Source organism: Polistes canadensis, unplaced genomic scaffold, assembly GCF_001313835.1.
Source record: "Polistes canadensis isolate GaletaPanama2010 unplaced genomic scaffold, ASM131383v1 scaffold_1, whole genome shotgun sequence".
NCBI classification, from domain to species: Eukaryota; Metazoa; Arthropoda; class Insecta; order Hymenoptera; family Vespidae; genus Polistes; species Polistes canadensis.
The window spans coordinates 77,898-98,090 of NW_014569548.1; the positions used below are offsets into that span (position 1 = coordinate 77,898).

A 20,193-nucleotide genomic window follows, 5' to 3' on the forward strand; every position below is an offset into this window, starting at 1 on the left:
TCAAAGAAGAACATATAAAATATTTAGTATAAGAAATATATATATTAATAATTTAAAAAATAATATAAAATATATATAATTATATACTGTACCGAATATTTACGATTGGTATCTGATATTAACCAATCACGATATAGTATTTTGTCAGTGTATACATGAAAATCTTGAAGAACTGCATCCGGTAATTCTTTAAATCCAATCACTTATCGTTATTAATTCTGAGTATATGACAACAATATATATCTGTCGGTAAAGTAGGGAAATTCACGATCGAACTACTGAAGATTGCTGAACAATTCTATGACGAACAAACTACGGTTAACTGGATGAGCGATCGGTGATTGAGTGCTTCTCTCAGCTTCTTTCCTTCCGCAATTGCGGATTTGTCTCAATTTTTTGTCTATAACTGATATTAAAACATCATACGCTACTTGATACGATAGATTTGCGAATCGAAAACGGGACACAATCCGTGACAATAGTGCACGTTAAAGAGTTACCTGATATTTTCGTCATGCTGTCAGAATTGGCAAAGGAGATAGAATTGACGGGAGATTCTTGTTGATATGGAGGTTGCCGAGAATTTACTGATCCGTGGTTCGCCTCTCCTTGGAAGGTTTCCCGGAAGTTTTCGCATCAAAAGGTCATCGGGAAGCGCAAACTTCCCCACGAGGATTGACGGTACTATTGGTACCGTAGAATTATAAGAAACGTAGTCATCTCTCAATCGTTCAACTGGCACATTGTATACTTTAGTGATCTTTGAATGCCAAAACAACTCATTTAGTTATTCTTTCTTGCTTTGTCAAGAAATATTCATTACGAAATGGCATCAACCTCCAGTGCTTCGGCACAGGTGTTGATGAATAAAGGAAAACGTGGTGCTGCTGCATACATTCATGCAGAATGTAGCAATCCAACCATCGATGCAGCAGGTCCACCACATCTGAATGAACTCTTGGATATTCTCTTGAATCCCAGTAAACCTATTGATGACTGGGAAACTATCGACTGGTGTAAATGGCTAATGGCAGGTGGCCGTACACCAGATGAATATGCAAATACAGGTCAGAAAGACGCCTATTTTATATTACTAATCCTTATATTTTCAATATATCATTATAAGCATATGTTCAATGATACAATATTAATTGAATTAAATTAAGTATTAAAGTGGTTCTTATGATGTCGTTTAGTGCATATATTTCATATAAAAATTCATGATGTACATTTAGTATATAGAGAATAACTAATATATATTATTTATCTTCATATATTACTCATATAAGATTCATATAATTTGATAACTTTTAGAAGATAGTTCTTTATACTTCATGCCACTTGACTTTATTCATTTGTTATAAATTTACTAACATTTGCGTATTTGGCATCCATAGAAACTTTCTGTGAATGTACATATTTAACTTACATATATACGATACTTGTATATATAGTATTTACTAACAATATTACAATAAGTATATGTATATATGAATTTTATTATATCTACAATATCTAATTTGAACTATTACTTACTTGTTTAGGATTTTAATTCTTCATTTGTTTAACTTTGTTCCAAGAGTAGATAAATATAATTTTTAATCTATTTATAAGTAACGTTCTCTCTCTCTCTCTCTTAAAGTAAAGAATTTTTTAGTGGAAATATATTATTATTATTATTATTATTTGTAATAATAACAAAATTGAAATTCTTGTAATGTATGAAAATTTATTAAATAATTTTTTAAGTATATGCAAGGTGTTTTAGAATAAGTGGTAAATATTTCAGCGATAACTTCTAGCACATATAAACAATAAAAAAGGTCAAACATATATCTTCTTTGACTTTTTTTCAAGTAATAGCGAATTTTATTTTAAACATATTCTTCTTTTACTTTGATAAGAGATGTTCAAAATTACTTCTTTGCATCTGAATACAAGTTTGCAGACATTTTATCAATGACTATTCTATTCTCTCCGTATGTGTTTAGATGTTAATTCAATTTGCTGGAAACTTTATTTAATTCTTTTATGAAGAGTTCCAATACTATAGATGGTTATTTTATATTTTAAAAATAACCCTACAGATTAAAGTTGAAAAAAAAATCTAATATGATATTTATTCATAAAAATGTTTTTTATCGTTTTAAACTTCTAAAGCTTTCCTTAAAATATTTCCTACTTATTCTAGAATACCCTATGTTTATGTATATGTATATATGTATATATGTATATGTATATATATATTTTACTGTGAGATATTGTAATTCAAAAATATCGTTGTATTTTAGTACGAACTTATGACAATGCTACAACATGTGGATTAGTGTGGACTCCAAATTTTGTGGCATATCGTTGTCGTACTTGTGGAATATCACCTTGTATGTCTCTGTGTACTGAATGCTTCAAAAAAGGAAATCATCATCGTCACGATTTTAACATGTTTCTTAGTCAAGCTGGTGGTGCATGCGATTGTGGTGATGCATCTGTCATGAAAGAGACTGGGTATGTTATTATTTAGATTAAACATTTATACAAGTAATTGTTTTAAAAATATTTATAAATAGAAAATTGTTTAAATACAAATAATAATGCTTCGGGATTCTGATTTACAGTTTCTGTGATAAGCATGGACCAAAAGCTGCAGTTAATAAATCTGCTGCACCTTCAGATTTAATGTGTGTTGCAGAAGCAATGATGCCTAGAATTATTTTGCGTCTTATTCAACATTTAAGAGAAAATTGGTAAGTCAACTTTATGCCAAATATTTGTTTCATTAAATTATTAGAATATCATAAATTCAATTTTTGTTTTTAGTAAAGTGGGAGTTCACAATGTACGAGAATATACAGATTACAGAGCTCCTATACAAGATGCAGATGTTTATTTAACTATGCTTCTTGATTTAAACAACATGGGTGCATTAATGAGGCATGTTATGACAACAGCACTCACTAATCCACAAAAATATAGAGGTCTTATGGATCCTTCTATCTTTACTGGTCAGTCAGAGTATGGTAGTTATTGTCAAGATAGCAACAAAATATACAAAGATGCTGTTAAATCTTTGCCAAATCCAGAACCACCGGATGAATACAAAGGTATATTATAAAAATCGTTGATAGATGACCTATGTATCTTTTTAGTTATTATTAAAATTTTATAGAATCAAATATCAATTTTAAATTTGCAGAATGTGCTTCTTTACAAGAACATTTAGAACATACAACTTTTTTGGAAGAATTAATGTTTTGGACTGTCGCCTATGAATTTCCACAAAAATTAGTATGCTTATTACTAAATATGTTACCTGAACCTGATTATAAAGAAGCTTTAACCCGCGCATTCGTTCTGCACTATAGTAGAATTTCTATGATGTTAGAACGTTCTGCAGATCCTGATACTCTTAGCAACAGGGTTGTGCATGTTAGCGTACAGGTAATTGTTATTAATTATATTTTTGTATATAATGTATCCTTTCATTCAATTAATTTATAACTAAACTGGTTTATTATTAATTTAGTTATTTAGTAATGAAGGCCTTGCATTGAGGATGGTTGACCAATTAAAATTATTACATGTAATGGTTATTAGTTTGAAATATATGATGAGTAAAATATTAATTCAAAATACATTACATGGTATGTATTTTATATAATTATTTGACACACACATTGTTAAATAAAATTAATTTATTTCAATTATTTATTTATATATTGCAGATCCAGATAAAAATTTTCATTATGTTGTCGATTGTGCACGGCAAGTAATGAAAGAACATTGCTACTGGCCTCTTGTGTCAGATTTAAATAATGTTCTTTCTCACAAACCTGTTGCTGTAAGATTTATGAGTGATGACACACTTCTAGAAATGTGGTTTGACTTTCTTTCTATGTTTCAAGGTATTAATAATATATTTAATTATCTACTACATTTTAAATAATTTGTATTCTGTTTATTGTATTTATAAAATAGAAAATTATTTTACTGTGAATGAAAGTAACATTGTAACATGTATATTCTAGGAATGAACGTTAATCAAAGAGAATTAAGTCAACATGTTGAATTTGAACCCAACACGTATTATGCAGCATTCAGTGCTGAATTGGAAGCTAGTGCTTATCCAATGTGGGCATTAGTTTCACATCTGCGTGGACCTGAAAGTGCAACTCTTAGTAGAAGAGTTCTTACGTTTTGTCTCATCGCTTTACAAGATTGGTTAGATGGAGTAAATTATACTCATCCAAATGTGGTAATGATATTATTAAATTACTTTTTAAATTGATAAATATTTACTTTCTTGTGGATAGCTAAAAACATCAATCTTTTGCTATAACGTTTATGAATATTTTGTCCATAATACATTAATTGTTGTCCTGAACTTTCTTTATTTTTATTATCAAAGTGTAAAATGTACACTTACAACACAGATGTTCAGCAATTTTTTTATCATTGCAGCGAAAGAGTTAAATTTAATATATGATTCAATCTGATTGATCTGAATATATAATATATCTACGTTTAAATTCGATTAAAAATTCAAATAAGATTACATTTCATTAAATGTAATTGTATTACATATAAAAATAAACAATTGCTTGTAATTTTAAAATATTAAGTACATTTAATTTCTTGTTTCAGAGTGATAGTCTACAAGTTTCATTTCACCTTCCACTTCATAGATACTTTGCAGTATTTATGTGCCAAGCAGTTAGACAACAAGGCGTAACACTTCAGGATTTATTGCCACCCAATGATATGCTTCATCTTCTCATGATGCATCCATTACGAGTTCAGGTAAGTTGATTAATCTCTCTAATATTCTAATAAAAATACTTTTATATAGCTATAAATAATATAGAGAATTGAGAAATAGTATTAGTATTTATTTTACAAAAGTAACATGTGTTATAAATAACACATATTTTATACATGAATGAATATTCAACATATAGAACATTACTACTCTTTTTATTGTTATTTATTTTGTTCATTTTCTTCACAAAGTTGTATACAGATAAAATGAATAATTTTATTTCTATAACACGTTAGAAGACTATTCGAGACAAAACAATTGGTATAATAGTATAAAAAATTATTTACAATGATTTTATTTAATACACTACTTCGTTAATTTGCAAGTAAATTAATTTATTTTAATTATTATTGCAATTAAATTCATATAAAATTCTATTTATACGAACTGATACTATGAAAGAAAAATAACACTGGCATTAAATTACACTTACGATTAATCTGGAATAACATTAATTATTTAGTAAAATTTTAATATAAATCATTTGAATATTACTAAAGTTTATACTGCAGTTATTTCATTATATTTTTCAATAACTGGTGGTGATGGTGGCAAATCAGTATGTAGATGTGGAGCAAAATTATACGTTATCAATTTTAAAGTAAGAAATCCTCCAGAACCTGGTCTACCCTTATGAAAAATCCCAGCGCCTGCTATAGGTACTGCTGGTATTGGTTCTACTGGTTGAATATCTAAAAATGGTATAGTACTCTGTGCAGCATCTTTCTCGCGATCACTAGGACCGAAGTTTAGATACTGATTTTCTCCTGAATCAGAGACATGTTGTAACTCTGATCGAATTGGAATATCTGCATTCTTAAGTTTTAATTCTTTCCTGGAATGATGTGAAGTATAAGTAGATATTTGTTGCATTAAGTATCATATCTAAAAAAATCTAATTTACCTGTCAGTATTATCATTACTTATCCAATAACTTTTTTCTGATGGTTGTATTAATTTGCCAGTTGTGAAGTTAAATGGAGTTACCATTATTTCCAAATTTAACCGGGTACCAATCATACGTAATTTAATACCTATAAACGTTTAATAAAATAAATAATTAAAAATAGAAATATATAGCGCACTTTAAAGAGAGATATTTAAGCTTCATATAGAATACCTGTTAAAAGATGGTTTTCAGGAGATTTTAAATCGTCTAAATCGATCGCTCGTTTTTCCCACACTATAGTATGATAATCGACTCCGTTATCAACATTAGAATCGTAAACAGTATAATTATCTACTGGCTTCCATGCAACAGTCTTTGAATTTATAGCTCCTCGTGGAAGTAGTTCTCCTTCTTGAATTTGTATATGTATTATTTTGTTAGATTTGGTTAATTTGATTCCTGTTATTACTCTAAAAATATTAATATATTCAATTAGTATTCGTTTGTATATACACACAATATTTATATTAAAATAAGAAATAAAATGATTACTTGTTATTGTTAATATCCGCAATAACTGGACGTAGATTAAAATATCGATCTGAGCTAGAGTTGTGATCGTCGCAATAGCAAAAACAATAACTGCAATGCCAAAATAGCCAACGCCACCAGCTATCAACTTTAGTGACAGACTTTTGGCAAGTCTGTTTTTGTCCAAATACTTTGCCATTTTCATATTCTATATAGTCATATCGTCTTGAACTGTCTTTCTATTTAATCATAGAAAAAAAAGTAATATATATCAGATAAATACTTTGAAGAAAATTAACGAATGTACATACCGAAGGACAGACCCACATATCAGAATCAATAAATTCACAATTTACAAGTTTTCCGCTACACATTCGTTGTTGTGCACAGAACTGATTGTCGTAACATCCATGAATTTTTGCATATACATAATAAGCACAGTTCTCTCTACATGTAGAGCCACCATTCAAATCAACTTCATTGACAATATATCCTTGAAACAATTGGTTTAGTTCTACATATGTCTTATCTGGAAATAAAATAACAAATAATCAATAAGTTTGTTTGTCAATCTAAAGTATTATTATAATTTCTATTACATTAATATAATCAGTGGATATATATACCTTGCTCATATCTGAACGGATCACATCTCCAAAAATCTTGAGGAGCAAAAGCCATTGCAGTTTTTACTGCCCTTAATGTTTCCGAGGTTCTTACAGCATATTGTTGCTTTAATGATTCCATTTCTTCAGTAAAATTTGAACCTGAAATATAACAAATAAAAATATATTTTTGAAATATGAAATATTAAATATTAAGTAAATATCACATAATTATTACATACCACTAATATATAATCGTAACAGCATATAAGAAAATTGAATCATTGTATATCCTTTAATCTCTGTAATTGCAATAGTATTGTACAAATGGAATAATAATTGTTGTGGAGACTGTTGTTCGCTACAGAATTGAGACGAGGATTCCTGCAAATATAAAGAAACAAAGATTAATATTACAAAAAACAGCTTATAGCAATGTGAAGTGTGTTTGGTACACTTAAATAGATTATAAAATAAAATAAAATTTAGAATTTAGAAATAGTTTATATAGAAATTTAGATTCTTTTTTAAATATTTCCTATCATAATTTGTATTAATCACGCTACCTGATAAGCTGAAATGAATAATTTTTGATTCACAATATAATCAGCTATACGCTGTAATGCTTTAGATATTGATGCATTAGGATCGTTTAAAATAATATTTGCAAAATTTGTCAGTTGTGTTGTTTGAATTTTTGAATTTTGATCTACAATTTCACGTTGCATTTGCCTAAATATCATATATAATCCATCTATGCCTGCTAGTTCTTGTTCTGTTCTTGCCCAAATCCATGAAGAACTCAAAGAATTCAAATGAGTTGGAGAATTATTTGGAAATAGTTGTTCAATGTGGTCACAGAATTGTTTATAAAATTTAATAATATATAAATATACATCAACATCTTTAGATAAAGACCATTTTGGATTATTCAATTCTTTTTTCAATGTTACTTCTTGTTCAAGCAATTCTTGTCTTAACTCGTCAACTAATGAGATATCATTTTTACTATCACATTTTATTGTCCACATTCCAAACAAGAAAAGCAAACACACGAATGATTTAAACGGTATCATTTTGTCTTCTTCTTCTTCTTCTTCTTTCTCTTGTGGCTTCTTCTTTGGCTTTTGCTTTCAACGTACCCACGATTCGCAAGTAATCTTTTAGCAATATAATGATTTAAAAAATCTTACATAAAAATGTTCAATTAAAGAATATTTTCTAAATCGCGGAAAACTTTCAAGGCTCTTAAATACCGTTATTAGTATTGCATACATACATTTAAGAAAAATAAAGGTTACTGCTTGATGATTATACTGAAAATTCTATGTCGCGATGATCGATATTCAGATTTCTTTTCGTGACGTTTTACTTCTTTCTTTAACGTACAATTAAAACAGACATCTAATTGCGAAATTTTATGAATTTACAAGTTTCTAACTACGAGTTCATAATTCTCATTCTAAATGGTGAAAAGAGATAAGGAAAGAATCCTTATAAAAATACGATATAAATCTTTCAAGAATGCATATATATTTATTTACGTAATTAACTGTTACTAGGTTACTAGAAGGTTCAAAGTTGATATCGTTATAAAAAGAAAAAAAATAACAAAACAAAAGAAAGTTTATAACAAATATTATATTTACGCCGATACTTTTTTTTACGTTCAAATTATTTACGTTCGACAAATCTATTGTTCTAATAATCTATTTATTAAATGGGAAAAGGGGAATCGTAAATAATCAATAAAAATATCTTTTCCATTCAAACTTAAAGATTTTTCTTCGTGAAAGATCCGTATTATATAATTACGATTGCTTTATTTTATATTGTGGTACTATGTTGCAACGCTTTGATAAACAGTATTTCAAAACAAATTATTCGTAATAATATTAAATTAAATTACGAGTAACAAGGACTAACAGTGTAACCTTTTATAAAATTTAATCGAAAACAATTAGTAACGTATTTTACCCGTATAGATATTGTCACTCTATATTATAAAGAGACAAAGATTTTTACTCGTGTGTTTCTCGCATGGCTTACAAGTTACGTGTAAGCATTTATAAAACACGGACAAGAAACGTGAGAACGTCAGTATTTCTTTTGTGTGTCTCTATATTTATAGAAATTGTTTTCTTCTAAGTTCGTAAAGGAGCATATTTTGACGTCAGTGATCGTTTTATTGCGCATTTATGGAATGCACTTTTTTCTTTTTTTAAGCTGAAGAAATTTCACGGTCGAACCTTGAAAATAATAAACGAGACGCGATCTTACAACAATTTATAAAACTATTTTTCTAAACCTTACTTCCTGTATTTTTTTTTTTCTTTTTACAAAACCTTATTTAATAACACATAGAATCTATTAGTTACGTTAACGTGTTTAATTGTTATTTAAATGTAAACATATTATTTTTGGAAGATTTGTGAAATTTTATAGAACGAACAACCAACAACACAATTTTAGATATACACTATGTCTCTCTCCAAGTGTTCCAACTACACTGAGAGATTTCTCGTTTGTTTCTCACTGTTTCACTCTACCCCCCCCCCATCCCCACATCACTATTTCTCGAGTAAGTAATGTTATTATGCATCCTGCGCATGTCCCCCCTCCTTCTCTCTTTATACCGTTCTCTTTCTCCTCTTACTCGTTGAATGACTGACTGACTTACTACATTGGAATGATACAACACGAGATAAAAATTTTATCCATTCAAATAATATATATCCAATTGAAATCTATTGATTTAATTTTATTTATAATTTGAAATCAACATTCCATTATTGACTCGTAAGATTTTTGAACGAATTTCAAAGGTCAAAATTGTTATTTTATTTTATTTCTTTTTATTTTAATATAGTGAGAGAAGAAAGGTTTTGTTATTCAGGAATGATGACTCACTTTTTCTTTCTTATAAATTCTTTCATATCGATTATTATTATTTGTTTTTTTTTTTTGGGTCACATTTAAAAAGGGTGATTCCATTTTGAATAGGTTTATAGAATATTAATTTTGCTTTATATATACGTTTATTCATAAACTTATATCATTTCCGACAGGAAATGTTATATAAATTAGTTTTCTTTGTATGATTTTTTTTTGTATATATATTCTTAATTATTCACGTAACATCGTGGATTATTTTCAAGTTCAACAAAAAATATTTACCGTTTAAACTAATTTTGTAATATTTGAATATGTAAAGAGAAAACAAAAAAAAACACGTTGATTAATTATAAAATCAACAAATCGATTATTTATTATTCGTTACTCATGTGAAAGTATTTCTAGATATTCTCGTAAAGTAAATATATACACATATGTATATAAATGCTTTGATATCTATGGGGTTCGATCAATTTATCAGTTGATATTCATCGGATGACAACCGGTCTGCATTATATTCTTTAACATGTAATGACTCAAGATTATTGGATACGTAATACGACCAGGGATTATTAAAGAGCGTTTTCAGTGACAGGATATTTATTAATTTGTCGATCTTTCATAGTTGTTGAAATAAAAAAAAATCTACCAACTTCCTGTTTAAAAATATTCAATATAAAATCAAAATCTTACATAGCTAGTATGATAATAATTAAATCATTTCTTCATTATACAAATATGCATTTTAAATTTCAAAATGTTGGAAAAATTTGTTGGTTTCGCAGATAAAATAATCTGAATCAACAAACATTCTTTACTTTGATAATAGGCATGCCATTTTCTTTACATTAACAGTTTAATACGTATTTGAGTTTTATATATATATATTATTATAGGTGTGCAACTTTGTTTCTGGCATTTTTAACGTTTAAATAAAATTGATATATATACATATATCAATATTCGTTATTGAAAATTATCTGAAAGAAACATACGCTATTTCTTGTTGACTTACCTTCATTTGATTCGAAAAAGCGATGATAATACTTCTATTGAATAGTTGCGATTGATTTGGAACTATTAAACGATGAAGTGTTTTTAATACATCTGAAAGAGCACCTAAATCAGACGAAACACTGGCTTTAGCAAAGTTTTCTAGCGTAAATCTCTCGTATGCCTCAGGGGTGGTAGCATATTTGATAAAGACATCGTAAAGGTCATTGATCTGACCAACGTAGTGATCGAATTCATGAAAATCATTTTCCATAGATAATTTCTTCGGTAAATTAATCATCAATTGTTCTAATACTTTTTCCGTTTTAGCTTCCGTTTTCTCCTGATAAACGTCAAGTTTATGCGAAACCTCGCGAATATGATTCTTTAATATCTTCTCTTGTCTGCTTATAAATGGAATTTTTGCTTCAGTATTACCGGGTAAATTGTCTACAATTTCTAAAATTTTCAATAACTCCATTATAGTTTCTTGACCAAATGTAAGAATATCCCCCACATTGGCGAAGGTGAAATCACCTAGGCTATTGTTTGGTTGAACATGGAAAGATATAAGAATGATCAAAATCATTGAAAACACTTTTCCGCTCCATTTTATCGTCATTTTTTAAATGGTTCTTTGTAATAATCGTATTCGAAGCTTTTGTTTTCTCTTCTTTCAATATTGAGATCTTTCAACTTTAAACTAATATATGTTATACACTTTCAAAAATTAATTAATGCATTAATGCAAGATTGCATGAACGTTTTTAAAAATGAAAGATGGAAAAAAAAACAGGAACATATTTCACGTCGTCTTTCACGTTGAAACAACAGTTGTGAACTGATGTGCTGCGATCTCGTGTGTGATTCAGTCTTCTTAAACTTCTTCTGATTGGTCGATATATCGGAAATGATTGTATGGGGGTTTATTCAAGAAATTAAAAATTTTATATATGTTAGTTAACGGTATCTTTTTTTAACATTGTAACAATTAATTATAATTCCCAAAACGGTAATTGTAAGAATTATTAAAATTTTTAACAAAAATGTTTGTTAATTTTCAGTTGAAATGATTTATAACAATTAGTTATCAAATAAGAATCATATATCTTTTTTAGGTGGCATTTTCTGAAATTTTAAATGGACTATGGGTACGCAATGGACTTCAAATAAAAGGACAAGCTATGACATATATACAATGCAATTTTTGCAATTCAATGGTTGATGCTGATTTATATTTATTGCAAATTTGTGCAACTAGATTACAGCCAGATGTTTTTCTAAAAACTGTTGTTGAAAAGTAATATAATTTTTCTTTTTAAATTTATAATTATTTTTGTATAAATATATTATGTTATATGATATTTGTTATTTACATAGATTCCACGTACGAGAATGGATGAGTTTGAGTCTATATCATGCACCTCAAAATGAATATTTAGAAGGTGAACATGATACTCTTATGCTAGAAAGCTGTTTAACATTTTTGGCAATTCTAGTAAATGTACGAACGAATCTAGGTAAGTATATATTATTATTATTAAATATGTATAGTACTTCTACAATATTATTATTATTTGTGAATTATATCTCTAGGTTTGTCTGATCCTGAAATGTCCTGTCTCGAAATGGTTACTTTACTTTGTATGGGAGATAAAACTCATAGTCAGTTAATGGAATTGATGCCAGAACGATGTGGTACTACACAGAACAGAGATTTTGAATCAGTTTTAGCTGAAGTATGCTTTGTTATTTTTATACGCTTTATAATACACTGTCTCTTTTTTTTTATTTCTATGTAATTATTTTATAGGTAGCACAATATCGAGCTCCAAATCTTGAAGCTAGTGGATTTATGCAACAGGGTATGTATGGCCCTAAACCACGAGTCTGGGATGAATTATTTGACCCATTACATGTTTTACTAAGGGCTGTTCATCGAAGAGATTTTCAAATATCTATGGATCGTTTTACTGAATAGTAAGCTTAGAAATTTTGTAATAAAATAACAACATTTATATATACATATATTGATAATCTGATATTGTATTGTTTAGTGTAAAGCAATCAGGTAAATTAAAGAATAATGCAACACCATGGCCACCTTTTCGACATCCTGCACCAGTTTCATCAGACTATGATGACCCACGTCTTGTCCTACGTACCAGAGTATTTCATGCTATGATATTTATAATATTATATAAGGCTGTGAATGGACATAATATATCAGAGCATGTTATGGCATTGGCTATTTATCTTCTAGAAATGGCAGTTGTTACTGCAGAATTACCTGATAAGTCCGTAAGTAACATTCATTTTTAAAATTATTTTTTTTTATTTCAATATTTATATGACAAATTAATTACTTAACTTTATTTCAATTGATTATTTAGAACAATCCTTTATGTCAATATATGGGCGCTAGTTCAATGCGTACAATTAAAGATATGGATTTAGCAGGCTGGTATGAAAACGATAATTTATCAGAAAATCTGAGGACTGTGATACCTCAAATAACTCTAGTCCAAGAACCAGAACCAAATAGTTCAGACAGTAAGAATAACTTTCCCGGTATAAATTTTTAGATTATATAATTATTAGTTTTATAATAATATAAAATATATGTAATATTTACTTACGCACTTCAGGTGAATTTGAATGGGAAATTCAAGGTGAAGCAACTGAAGTCAGTACTACTTTAATGTTAAATGATGGATCTGAGGAAGGTTCATTGGAAGTATTGGCTTTACCGTCAGTAGAAACGATCAACGATAATAATGATTTATCAACCAATGTAAATGTTGGTTCTATTCCAGCTTTGCCGCCAGCAAGTGGTAAGTCTTTATTTATACTTCTGAGATAATAGAAAATGGAATTTTAAGAAATAATTTAATAAATACATTCCATTTGTAATACATATTTGAAACATTTAAATTTGGCTTTAGTACCTAGATGTTTTATAGAATATTCAATTTATTACATTATGAGAGAGATTGACGATATGGATAAATGTGAACATTCAATTTGACCTTCCAATATTCTAACCAGACTACCAAATATTCCTTTCACAACTGCGTTTAATTGTAGATATATTTTATTTATATATTATATTTATATAAGTTTGTCTTAAAATAATATATTTTTATATTTTATATCTCTCAATTATATATAGATTTTATTATGGATTTATTCTTATACATTAAATTTATAATTTTATATGAAAAATTAAAAACAGTATATACTTATAGCAAAAACTATAAAATATAATTACTTTGGTGTAACATCAGATAAATTGGAGTAGTAAAAGAAATAGTTTAGAAACGTTACTTATTTTAGGAAATAGTTAAAATTAGCATACTTTTATTTTTTTATATTTTAGTCGACTTTGACATGGCAATTATACCTGAAGATGGAATCGTTGCCATACAACATGGTAATACCGAAGGTGATTTAATGCCTCTACAAAGAGCTTTACCACCATCCACTGAAGAATCCATGGCCCTTGCCCTTGAATCACCTCCTTCACCAAACAGTATGTTGTTTTTTTAATTGTATCCACTCTATCACAGTTTTATCCTTACTCTATAATAATTTATAATTCAATAGAGAGAGAAAGAGAGAGAGAAAGAGAGAAAATTATTATCTTTTATTTTTGAATAACTATAGAAAATCCTGTTTAACACTTTATTGTCCACTCAGAAATAGCATAGAATTTAGCATTTCATAAATATCTATTAAAACATTCCTTCTACGAAAGTGCTGAGAACAGAATCTGAGAGTCAAGGTTTTTTAACAAAATTTCTAATATTGTTTGAAAATATGTAATCTGTAAAAATCCAGTATTACATGTTCAATGATTAATTATCAACAAATTCATTTATACTTGTAATTTTTAGATAATCAGCAATATCTCCAATAATTAAAATTTATTATAGTTAAACAAATATAGAATAAATATTATATATAATTGGCTCTTTTTATAAATTTCATACTTATATAAAATTAAGACATTCATTTGAAATATTATTTATATAACGTGCAATTAAAAATAATATTTTGTTTAATTATAACTAGATATGGTTGATGGGCAGCCTGCATTACCACCTGTACCTCAACGTCCTGCTGTTATGGCTGGCAACGAAATAATCAGTGCACAAACGATGTATTCACGACTTAATACTACTGGAGCAACAACGACAGATATTGTTCCATCAACATCAAACATGCTTAAGCATAACAAGAGAAGAGAACCTCAAGTAAGTGTCACCTCCATACTAATAATGTAAGAAAGTTAAATATATCTTATTATTCTTTTATTATATTTCATATTAATGTAATTCTTTGCTAGGTGAGGCCGCAAACTGTAAAAGTAGGAGAAAGTATAATTTCACTGCTTTTAAAATTACATTCTCAGTTATCAGGAATACCAGATAGTTATAATCCTGATCAAAATGTAACTGTAGATAGTGAAGCAAGTAGTAGTACGGCTACACCAGCGAAAGAAGAAGAATCGAGAATTGGTGATGGCCCATTCTTTATTTCACAACTTCTTAAAAAAATAGCAAATTTAGATCCCATGTGTAGAGATACAATTATAGAAAGTAGAAATAAATTATGGCCACGCAAGCAAGATTGCGAGGATGAACAACGCGAAAGAGAACATCGAGAAAGAGAAGAAAGGCGTAAAAGAGCAAAAGAAAGGCAACAAAAACTTATGGCAGAATTTGCCAATAAACAAAAGCAATTTATGGAAAAAGCAATGAAAACAGGTAACATTTATCTTCTATAAACGTAAAGAAAGAATATTTTTTGTAATTATTATTCATAAAAGGCAGCAAATTTTACTATGATTTTATTTGTTGCTTTCTTTAATTAATATTAAATATATAGATGAAGCAAGTGAATCAGGAATGGATTGGGATCAAGAGGATGATACAACCAAATTAACTAGGCAAAAGGAATATGATTGTGTAATATGTAATCAAACTACTTCAAGTAGTGAAGATAAACCTATGGGTTTAGTTGTATTAGTACAGGTAATGTATGATATAAAAGGTTTTTTATTAAATCTTTCACTATTGAATGTATATATAATATGAAAAAGGATTTTTAAAAATTTATTAATAATTTCACTGTGTAGGCGACTAGTGTTATTGGCCATGGAAGAGAAGAATCGGACAGACTTACTTTGCCTACATCTGATGAAGATCCACCTATACCAAAAGGTGGTACACGTGGTGCTCATTTTAACCGTAGAATAGATGAATTAAGTGGACATTTTGATACGGTAAGTCATTTATTCTTGACGCGCATATATTTAAAAACTATACAAATATTGTGATTTAATTAATATTAATTTAATTTATATGTTACAGTTTTCATGGTTACTATCTGTTAATTTGGGTTGGGAAGGAGGTGTTCATGTACAGACATGTGGTCATCACTTACATTTAGATTGTTTAAAATCTTATTTACAATCATTACAAAGTCAACAAAGACAACCAAGTTTAGCAGTTGATACTGGCGAATACCTTTGCCCGCTTTGTCGACAATTAGCTAACTCTGTACTGCCATTATCACCGCAATTAGGAGAGTGTGCAGCTGTTGTACGATCTTATCAAGCCTCTCCGTCAGTTATACTTTCAGAATTAAATAACCTTTTAAAAGAGATACAACGAAATCCAGTAAGTGTTATTTTAGTATAAATCTCTGTTATATAATTTTTCCATAGATTTAATATCTTTAACAATTATTTCATAATTTTAGGTCTCATCAAATTTAGCTGTAGCAATGGGAAAAGCCATGGAAGATATGACAAGTTGCACATACTTAAAATATAAGCAAAAGAACTGTTCTCCTAGTCACCAAAGCTTGTTCCTTTTTGTAACTTCTATAGCAAGAACTAATTTTGAGGTTGAACTTGTACAGCGTGGTGGATCGTTATATGTTCCTCCGCCTAGTTGTATACCCTTAATACCAAAACGTGACTGTATTGGTATGATTGTTTGATAATATTCATCATTTTTTAATGACAACTCCATATGAAAGTTTAATACAATTACTTGTTATTTCGAATTTTTCTTAATAATCGTTAATTGTAATTGCAGTTGCTCTCCTTCACGTTCTTGCGATGCATGCAAAAGTACTAACAACATGGCCAGTACATCATACTTGGCAGCAACTATCAGGCATACCTGCAGAACCTTCTGCACCACTTGCTTTAACACCACATGAAAGAGAAGTTCCATTGTTACTCAGAGATCCAACTGCCCTTCTGATACAATTTATATTGCTACTGCCGCTGCACTTGGATCAAGGTAAGTTTTCTAAAACCATATTGTATTACTCTTGATCTTATATGATATATATATATATATGTATATGTATATATTAATTTTCAGCTTATTTTTCGAGCGTTGTAAAAGTTGTATACAACTTGCTGTACTATCAAGTCATAGTGCAGATAAGCTGTGGTTTTTCACAAGCAAAAAGAAATGCAATTTTAAGAAGAGCCCAGTGTGGCGAATGTAGTGCTACTTCTTTGGAGATTATATTATGCAGAGTAATTGAATATTTTAGTGACAGTGACCTTTATCGTACAGACGAAGCTTCTCATAAACCATCAACTTCATCTTCTGTGTCTTATACCGGAGTCAAAACATATTTTATTGAACGACGGGTAATTTTCTGAAATTATTCAAAAATAGCATATGTGAATTTGGCTCTTATTATTATATTTTCCTTGGCTCTTTCAGATACAATCTTTATGCTTACCATTTTTAAGAGTGGCAGCCTTACTTCGTTATCATCTATATGAACAACCACTGCCCTTTGTTAGGACACGCCAAACAGAATTTGTCAAATTAGTGTATTATTTAGAATTAGTGACAGAAGGTATGGGTTGGGATAGTTTCAATTCAACAGTGGCACTAAATTGGCAAGATATAGATGCAAGTGTTGCTGTTCCTCGTTTCTGGTGCGATCAGTTATTAGCTTTTGTTAATAGAAGTAGTGCAGCTAAAAATTTAATAAAAGAACAGCATATATCTTGGCAAATACCAAAACTACTTAATCTTCCAAGAGAATACGAAAAAATTTTTACGGTAAATAAATAATAACATACATTTATAATATGCTGTATTAATATTTTTTGTTATTGAGGATGCATAAATTAATATTTAAAAAATTTTTTTTCTATTTTTCAGTATTATCACGAACGGCAATGTCGTCAATGTCATTCAGTTCCTCAGGAAATTAGTATTTGTTTATTATGTGGTGCTATTGTTTGTCTGAAGCAGAACTGTTGTAAACAAATGAATGTGTGTGAAGCTGTTCAGGTATATTTCTTTTAAATTTATAACTATATAATATTTGATATGATTTTTTAAATGTATGTATTTAAATATTTATTTATAGCATTCAATTGACTGTGGCGGCGGAACTGGTATATATTTAGTAGTAACATCAACTTATATTATTGTAATTAGAGGTCGAAGAGCTTGTCCATGGGGATCTTTATATCTTGATGCGTTTGCAGAAGAAGACAGAGATCTAAAGTAAGTATTAGGGTAAATTATTTTAATAATTGTCATAACATAAAGTTAAATTAATCTCATTTATAGATTATGATTAACACTTACAAATAGAGAGAGAGAGAAAGAAAGAGATGTTTATTTAACAAGTTAATATAATACAATATATTCTTATTTTTCTAGACGAGGTAAACCTTTGTATCTTAGCCAAGATAGGTATCGACTATTGGAACAGCAATGGCTAGCTCACAGATTTGATCATACGAAAAAAACGTGGGTCTGGCATCGTGATTCTCTGTGACCTTCCGTAGTACTTGATTGCTCATAAATTTGAAATGAAGCGAAGACTCATGTAACTTGTTTATTATTACGTAACCTCTCGTTAACGATAACAGCGCTTAAAGGATAAACAGGTTGTTCAAATACTTTACGAATATTATATTTATTATGATGCAATTGATAAGTAGGCATGACAATGAATGAAAGTATTATCCTTCAATGGAAACTGAACTAAATTGTCTATAGTCACAATTCTTGAATAATTATATCGAAGACGTATGTTTGAAATCGAACATTGTTGTATATTTTATTTAAATACATATAAATATTGCGTCTTAATAAGAGGAGAGTACTTATCTAGCATCTAATGTTTGTACTTTATAGAAGATGAATAATAAAATTTTAAGTGACAATAGCAATTTAGAAAGGAAGATAAATATTAAAATTTGTCCGAATAATTATTTGTGCAAACAAATTATGAAACGTGTAATTCACAAGACTTATATTTRCATCTTCTTGGTTATAATATTCATAGCTAAATTTATTACATTATATTTTTCTAAATGCAATGCATATTTTTTGACTTATATYATTGAAATCTGGATCTGTCTGACAATTTGTATTCGTTTATAACATTATAAAAAATATAAATCACTCAATATGTCCAAATGAGTGAAACATAAGAAATAATACATTCTGAAGTGTAGTGTTATAATTATTATAAAATTAAAAATTCACGTCTTTTTTTATATATTATTTTTATAATTATTTGCGTTATAATTGGTACTGTCAAAATATATGATTTTATATCGGATATGCGACAAAATAATTTGATAATTTAAATATAATTTCTATGGTTGAAGGTATAGTATAACTTGTTTAAGAGAATTGATATATTTAAAAAGTTTCTCTTATTAATTTTGTATTTTGAAGATTTACTGAGAAATGTTGTTGTTTATTCACTTATTAATTTAATATTGTGTCTTATATCGGATTGTTAAGAATTGTTTAATTTTTATTATATAATAAAAGAATTTAATCATAATTTATAATTGAATARGCTTTTTGTTTAATTGTAAGATGCAGGAAAGAGATAATGTAACAATGAATAATGATTACTATAAATATTTGTTTGCGCAATAATAATTTGCTTAATATTAATGATTTAATGGAAAAAATGTAACGTAAAATTTAAATTATAATTAGAAATATATAAAAATATGTCAGAAGAGGAATATTATAAGAATGATACCTTACATAAAACTTAGCGATCAGTGTGTGTATACGGTATTTTTACGATAGCAAGAATATGATAGCAAGGAGATGACAACATATATAAATATATAAATGATTTGCTGATTAAAGTGCTGCATAGTGCTACTATTAYACGAATCGCTTCTTTTACAATAGATATTCTTAAYCTGTAAATATGTAATAATTATAGGATATTACATATTGCATTATTAGTCAATGCTCAAAATCAGATGATCTGTACATAATTAATAATTATTTTTAGGAATCTCTCTGCTTATAAGAATATGCAATAAAGCATTATAAAAAAAAAAAGTTGAAAATTTATTAGTAATGGCAATTATGAATCATGTTTAATGTATGAATACAAATAATTCTATTAAAAATATTAACATTTATTAT

At 28.3% G+C, this 20,193-nt stretch overlaps 2 protein-coding genes across 6 annotated transcripts; one reads left to right on the forward strand and one right to left on the reverse strand.

Moving 5' to 3' along the window:
* Positions 1 to 239: 239 nt before the first annotated feature.
* On the forward strand, positions 240 to 20,179 carry LOC106783663 (E3 ubiquitin-protein ligase UBR3). 3 transcript variants are annotated; one of them, XM_014742407.1, is made up of 29 exons: positions 240 to 1,067; positions 2,292 to 2,505; positions 2,616 to 2,744; positions 2,818 to 3,101; positions 3,194 to 3,438; positions 3,524 to 3,641; positions 3,723 to 3,902; positions 4,026 to 4,252; positions 4,642 to 4,797; positions 11,848 to 12,029; positions 12,110 to 12,249; positions 12,326 to 12,468; positions 12,543 to 12,709; positions 12,787 to 13,030; positions 13,123 to 13,300; positions 13,378 to 13,563; positions 14,109 to 14,261; positions 14,804 to 14,985; positions 15,078 to 15,498; positions 15,620 to 15,765; positions 15,870 to 16,016; positions 16,105 to 16,413; positions 16,496 to 16,724; positions 16,837 to 17,046; positions 17,131 to 17,408; positions 17,485 to 17,832; positions 17,935 to 18,066; positions 18,146 to 18,285; positions 18,445 to 20,179. In XM_014742407.1, exons 1-29 carry the CDS (start codon positions 827 to 829, stop codon positions 18,560 to 18,562), a joined length of 5,847 nt encoding a protein of 1,948 aa, XP_014597893.1. In that variant the 5' UTR covers positions 240 to 826; the 3' UTR covers positions 18,563 to 20,179. The 3 variants fall into 3 exon arrangements, with proteins under 3 accessions (XP_014597893.1, XP_014597902.1, XP_014597912.1); XM_014742416.1 differs by having other exon boundaries at positions 827 to 1,067; positions 13,123 to 13,282; XM_014742426.1 differs by lacking the exon at positions 14,109 to 14,261 and having other exon boundaries at positions 827 to 1,067.
* On the reverse strand, positions 5,104 to 11,556 carry LOC106783674. Of its 3 annotated transcripts, none has more exons than XM_014742447.1 (9): positions 9,155 to 9,366; positions 7,408 to 8,001; positions 7,084 to 7,225; positions 6,863 to 7,003; positions 6,548 to 6,765; positions 6,258 to 6,475; positions 5,937 to 6,175; positions 5,721 to 5,850; positions 5,104 to 5,651 (listed from the first exon to the last, which is right to left on the reverse strand). In XM_014742447.1, exons 2-9 carry the CDS (start codon positions 7,915 to 7,917, stop codon positions 5,318 to 5,320), a joined length of 1,932 nt encoding a protein of 643 aa, XP_014597933.1. In that variant the 5' UTR covers positions 7,918 to 8,001; positions 9,155 to 9,366; the 3' UTR covers positions 5,104 to 5,317. The 3 variants fall into 3 exon arrangements, with proteins under 3 accessions (XP_014597933.1, XP_014597942.1, XP_014597925.1); XM_014742456.1 differs by lacking the exon at positions 9,155 to 9,366 and adding an exon at positions 8,819 to 9,139; XM_014742439.1 differs by lacking the exons at positions 7,408 to 8,001; positions 9,155 to 9,366 and adding an exon at positions 10,752 to 11,556.
* Positions 20,180 to 20,193: the final 14 nt, after the last annotated feature.

Bases quoted from the DNA above. Each gene is read 5' to 3' on its own strand.
- LOC106783663 (XM_014742407.1), top strand. From the start codon at position 827: ATGGCATCAACCTCCAGTGCTTCGGCACAGGTGTTGATGAATAAAGGA. The intron at 3,642-3,722 runs GTATGTATTTTA...TATATATTGCAG, and splicing joins AATTCAAAATACATTACATG to ATCCAGATAAAAATTTTCAT. The intron at 18,067-18,145 runs GTATATTTCTTT...ATTTATTTATAG, and splicing joins ATGTGTGTGAAGCTGTTCAG to CATTCAATTGACTGTGGCGG.
- LOC106783674 (XM_014742439.1), bottom strand. From the start codon at position 11,351: ATGACGATAAAATGGAGCGGAAAAGTGTTTTCAATGATTTTGATCATT. The intron at 7,226-10,751 runs GTAAGTCAACAA...TTATATTTGCAG, and splicing joins CTTTTTCGAATCAAATGAAG to GAATCCTCGTCTCAATTCTG. The intron at 6,766-6,862 runs GTATATATATCC...TTTTATTTCCAG, and splicing joins TCCGTTCAGATATGAGCAAG to ATAAGACATATGTAGAACTA.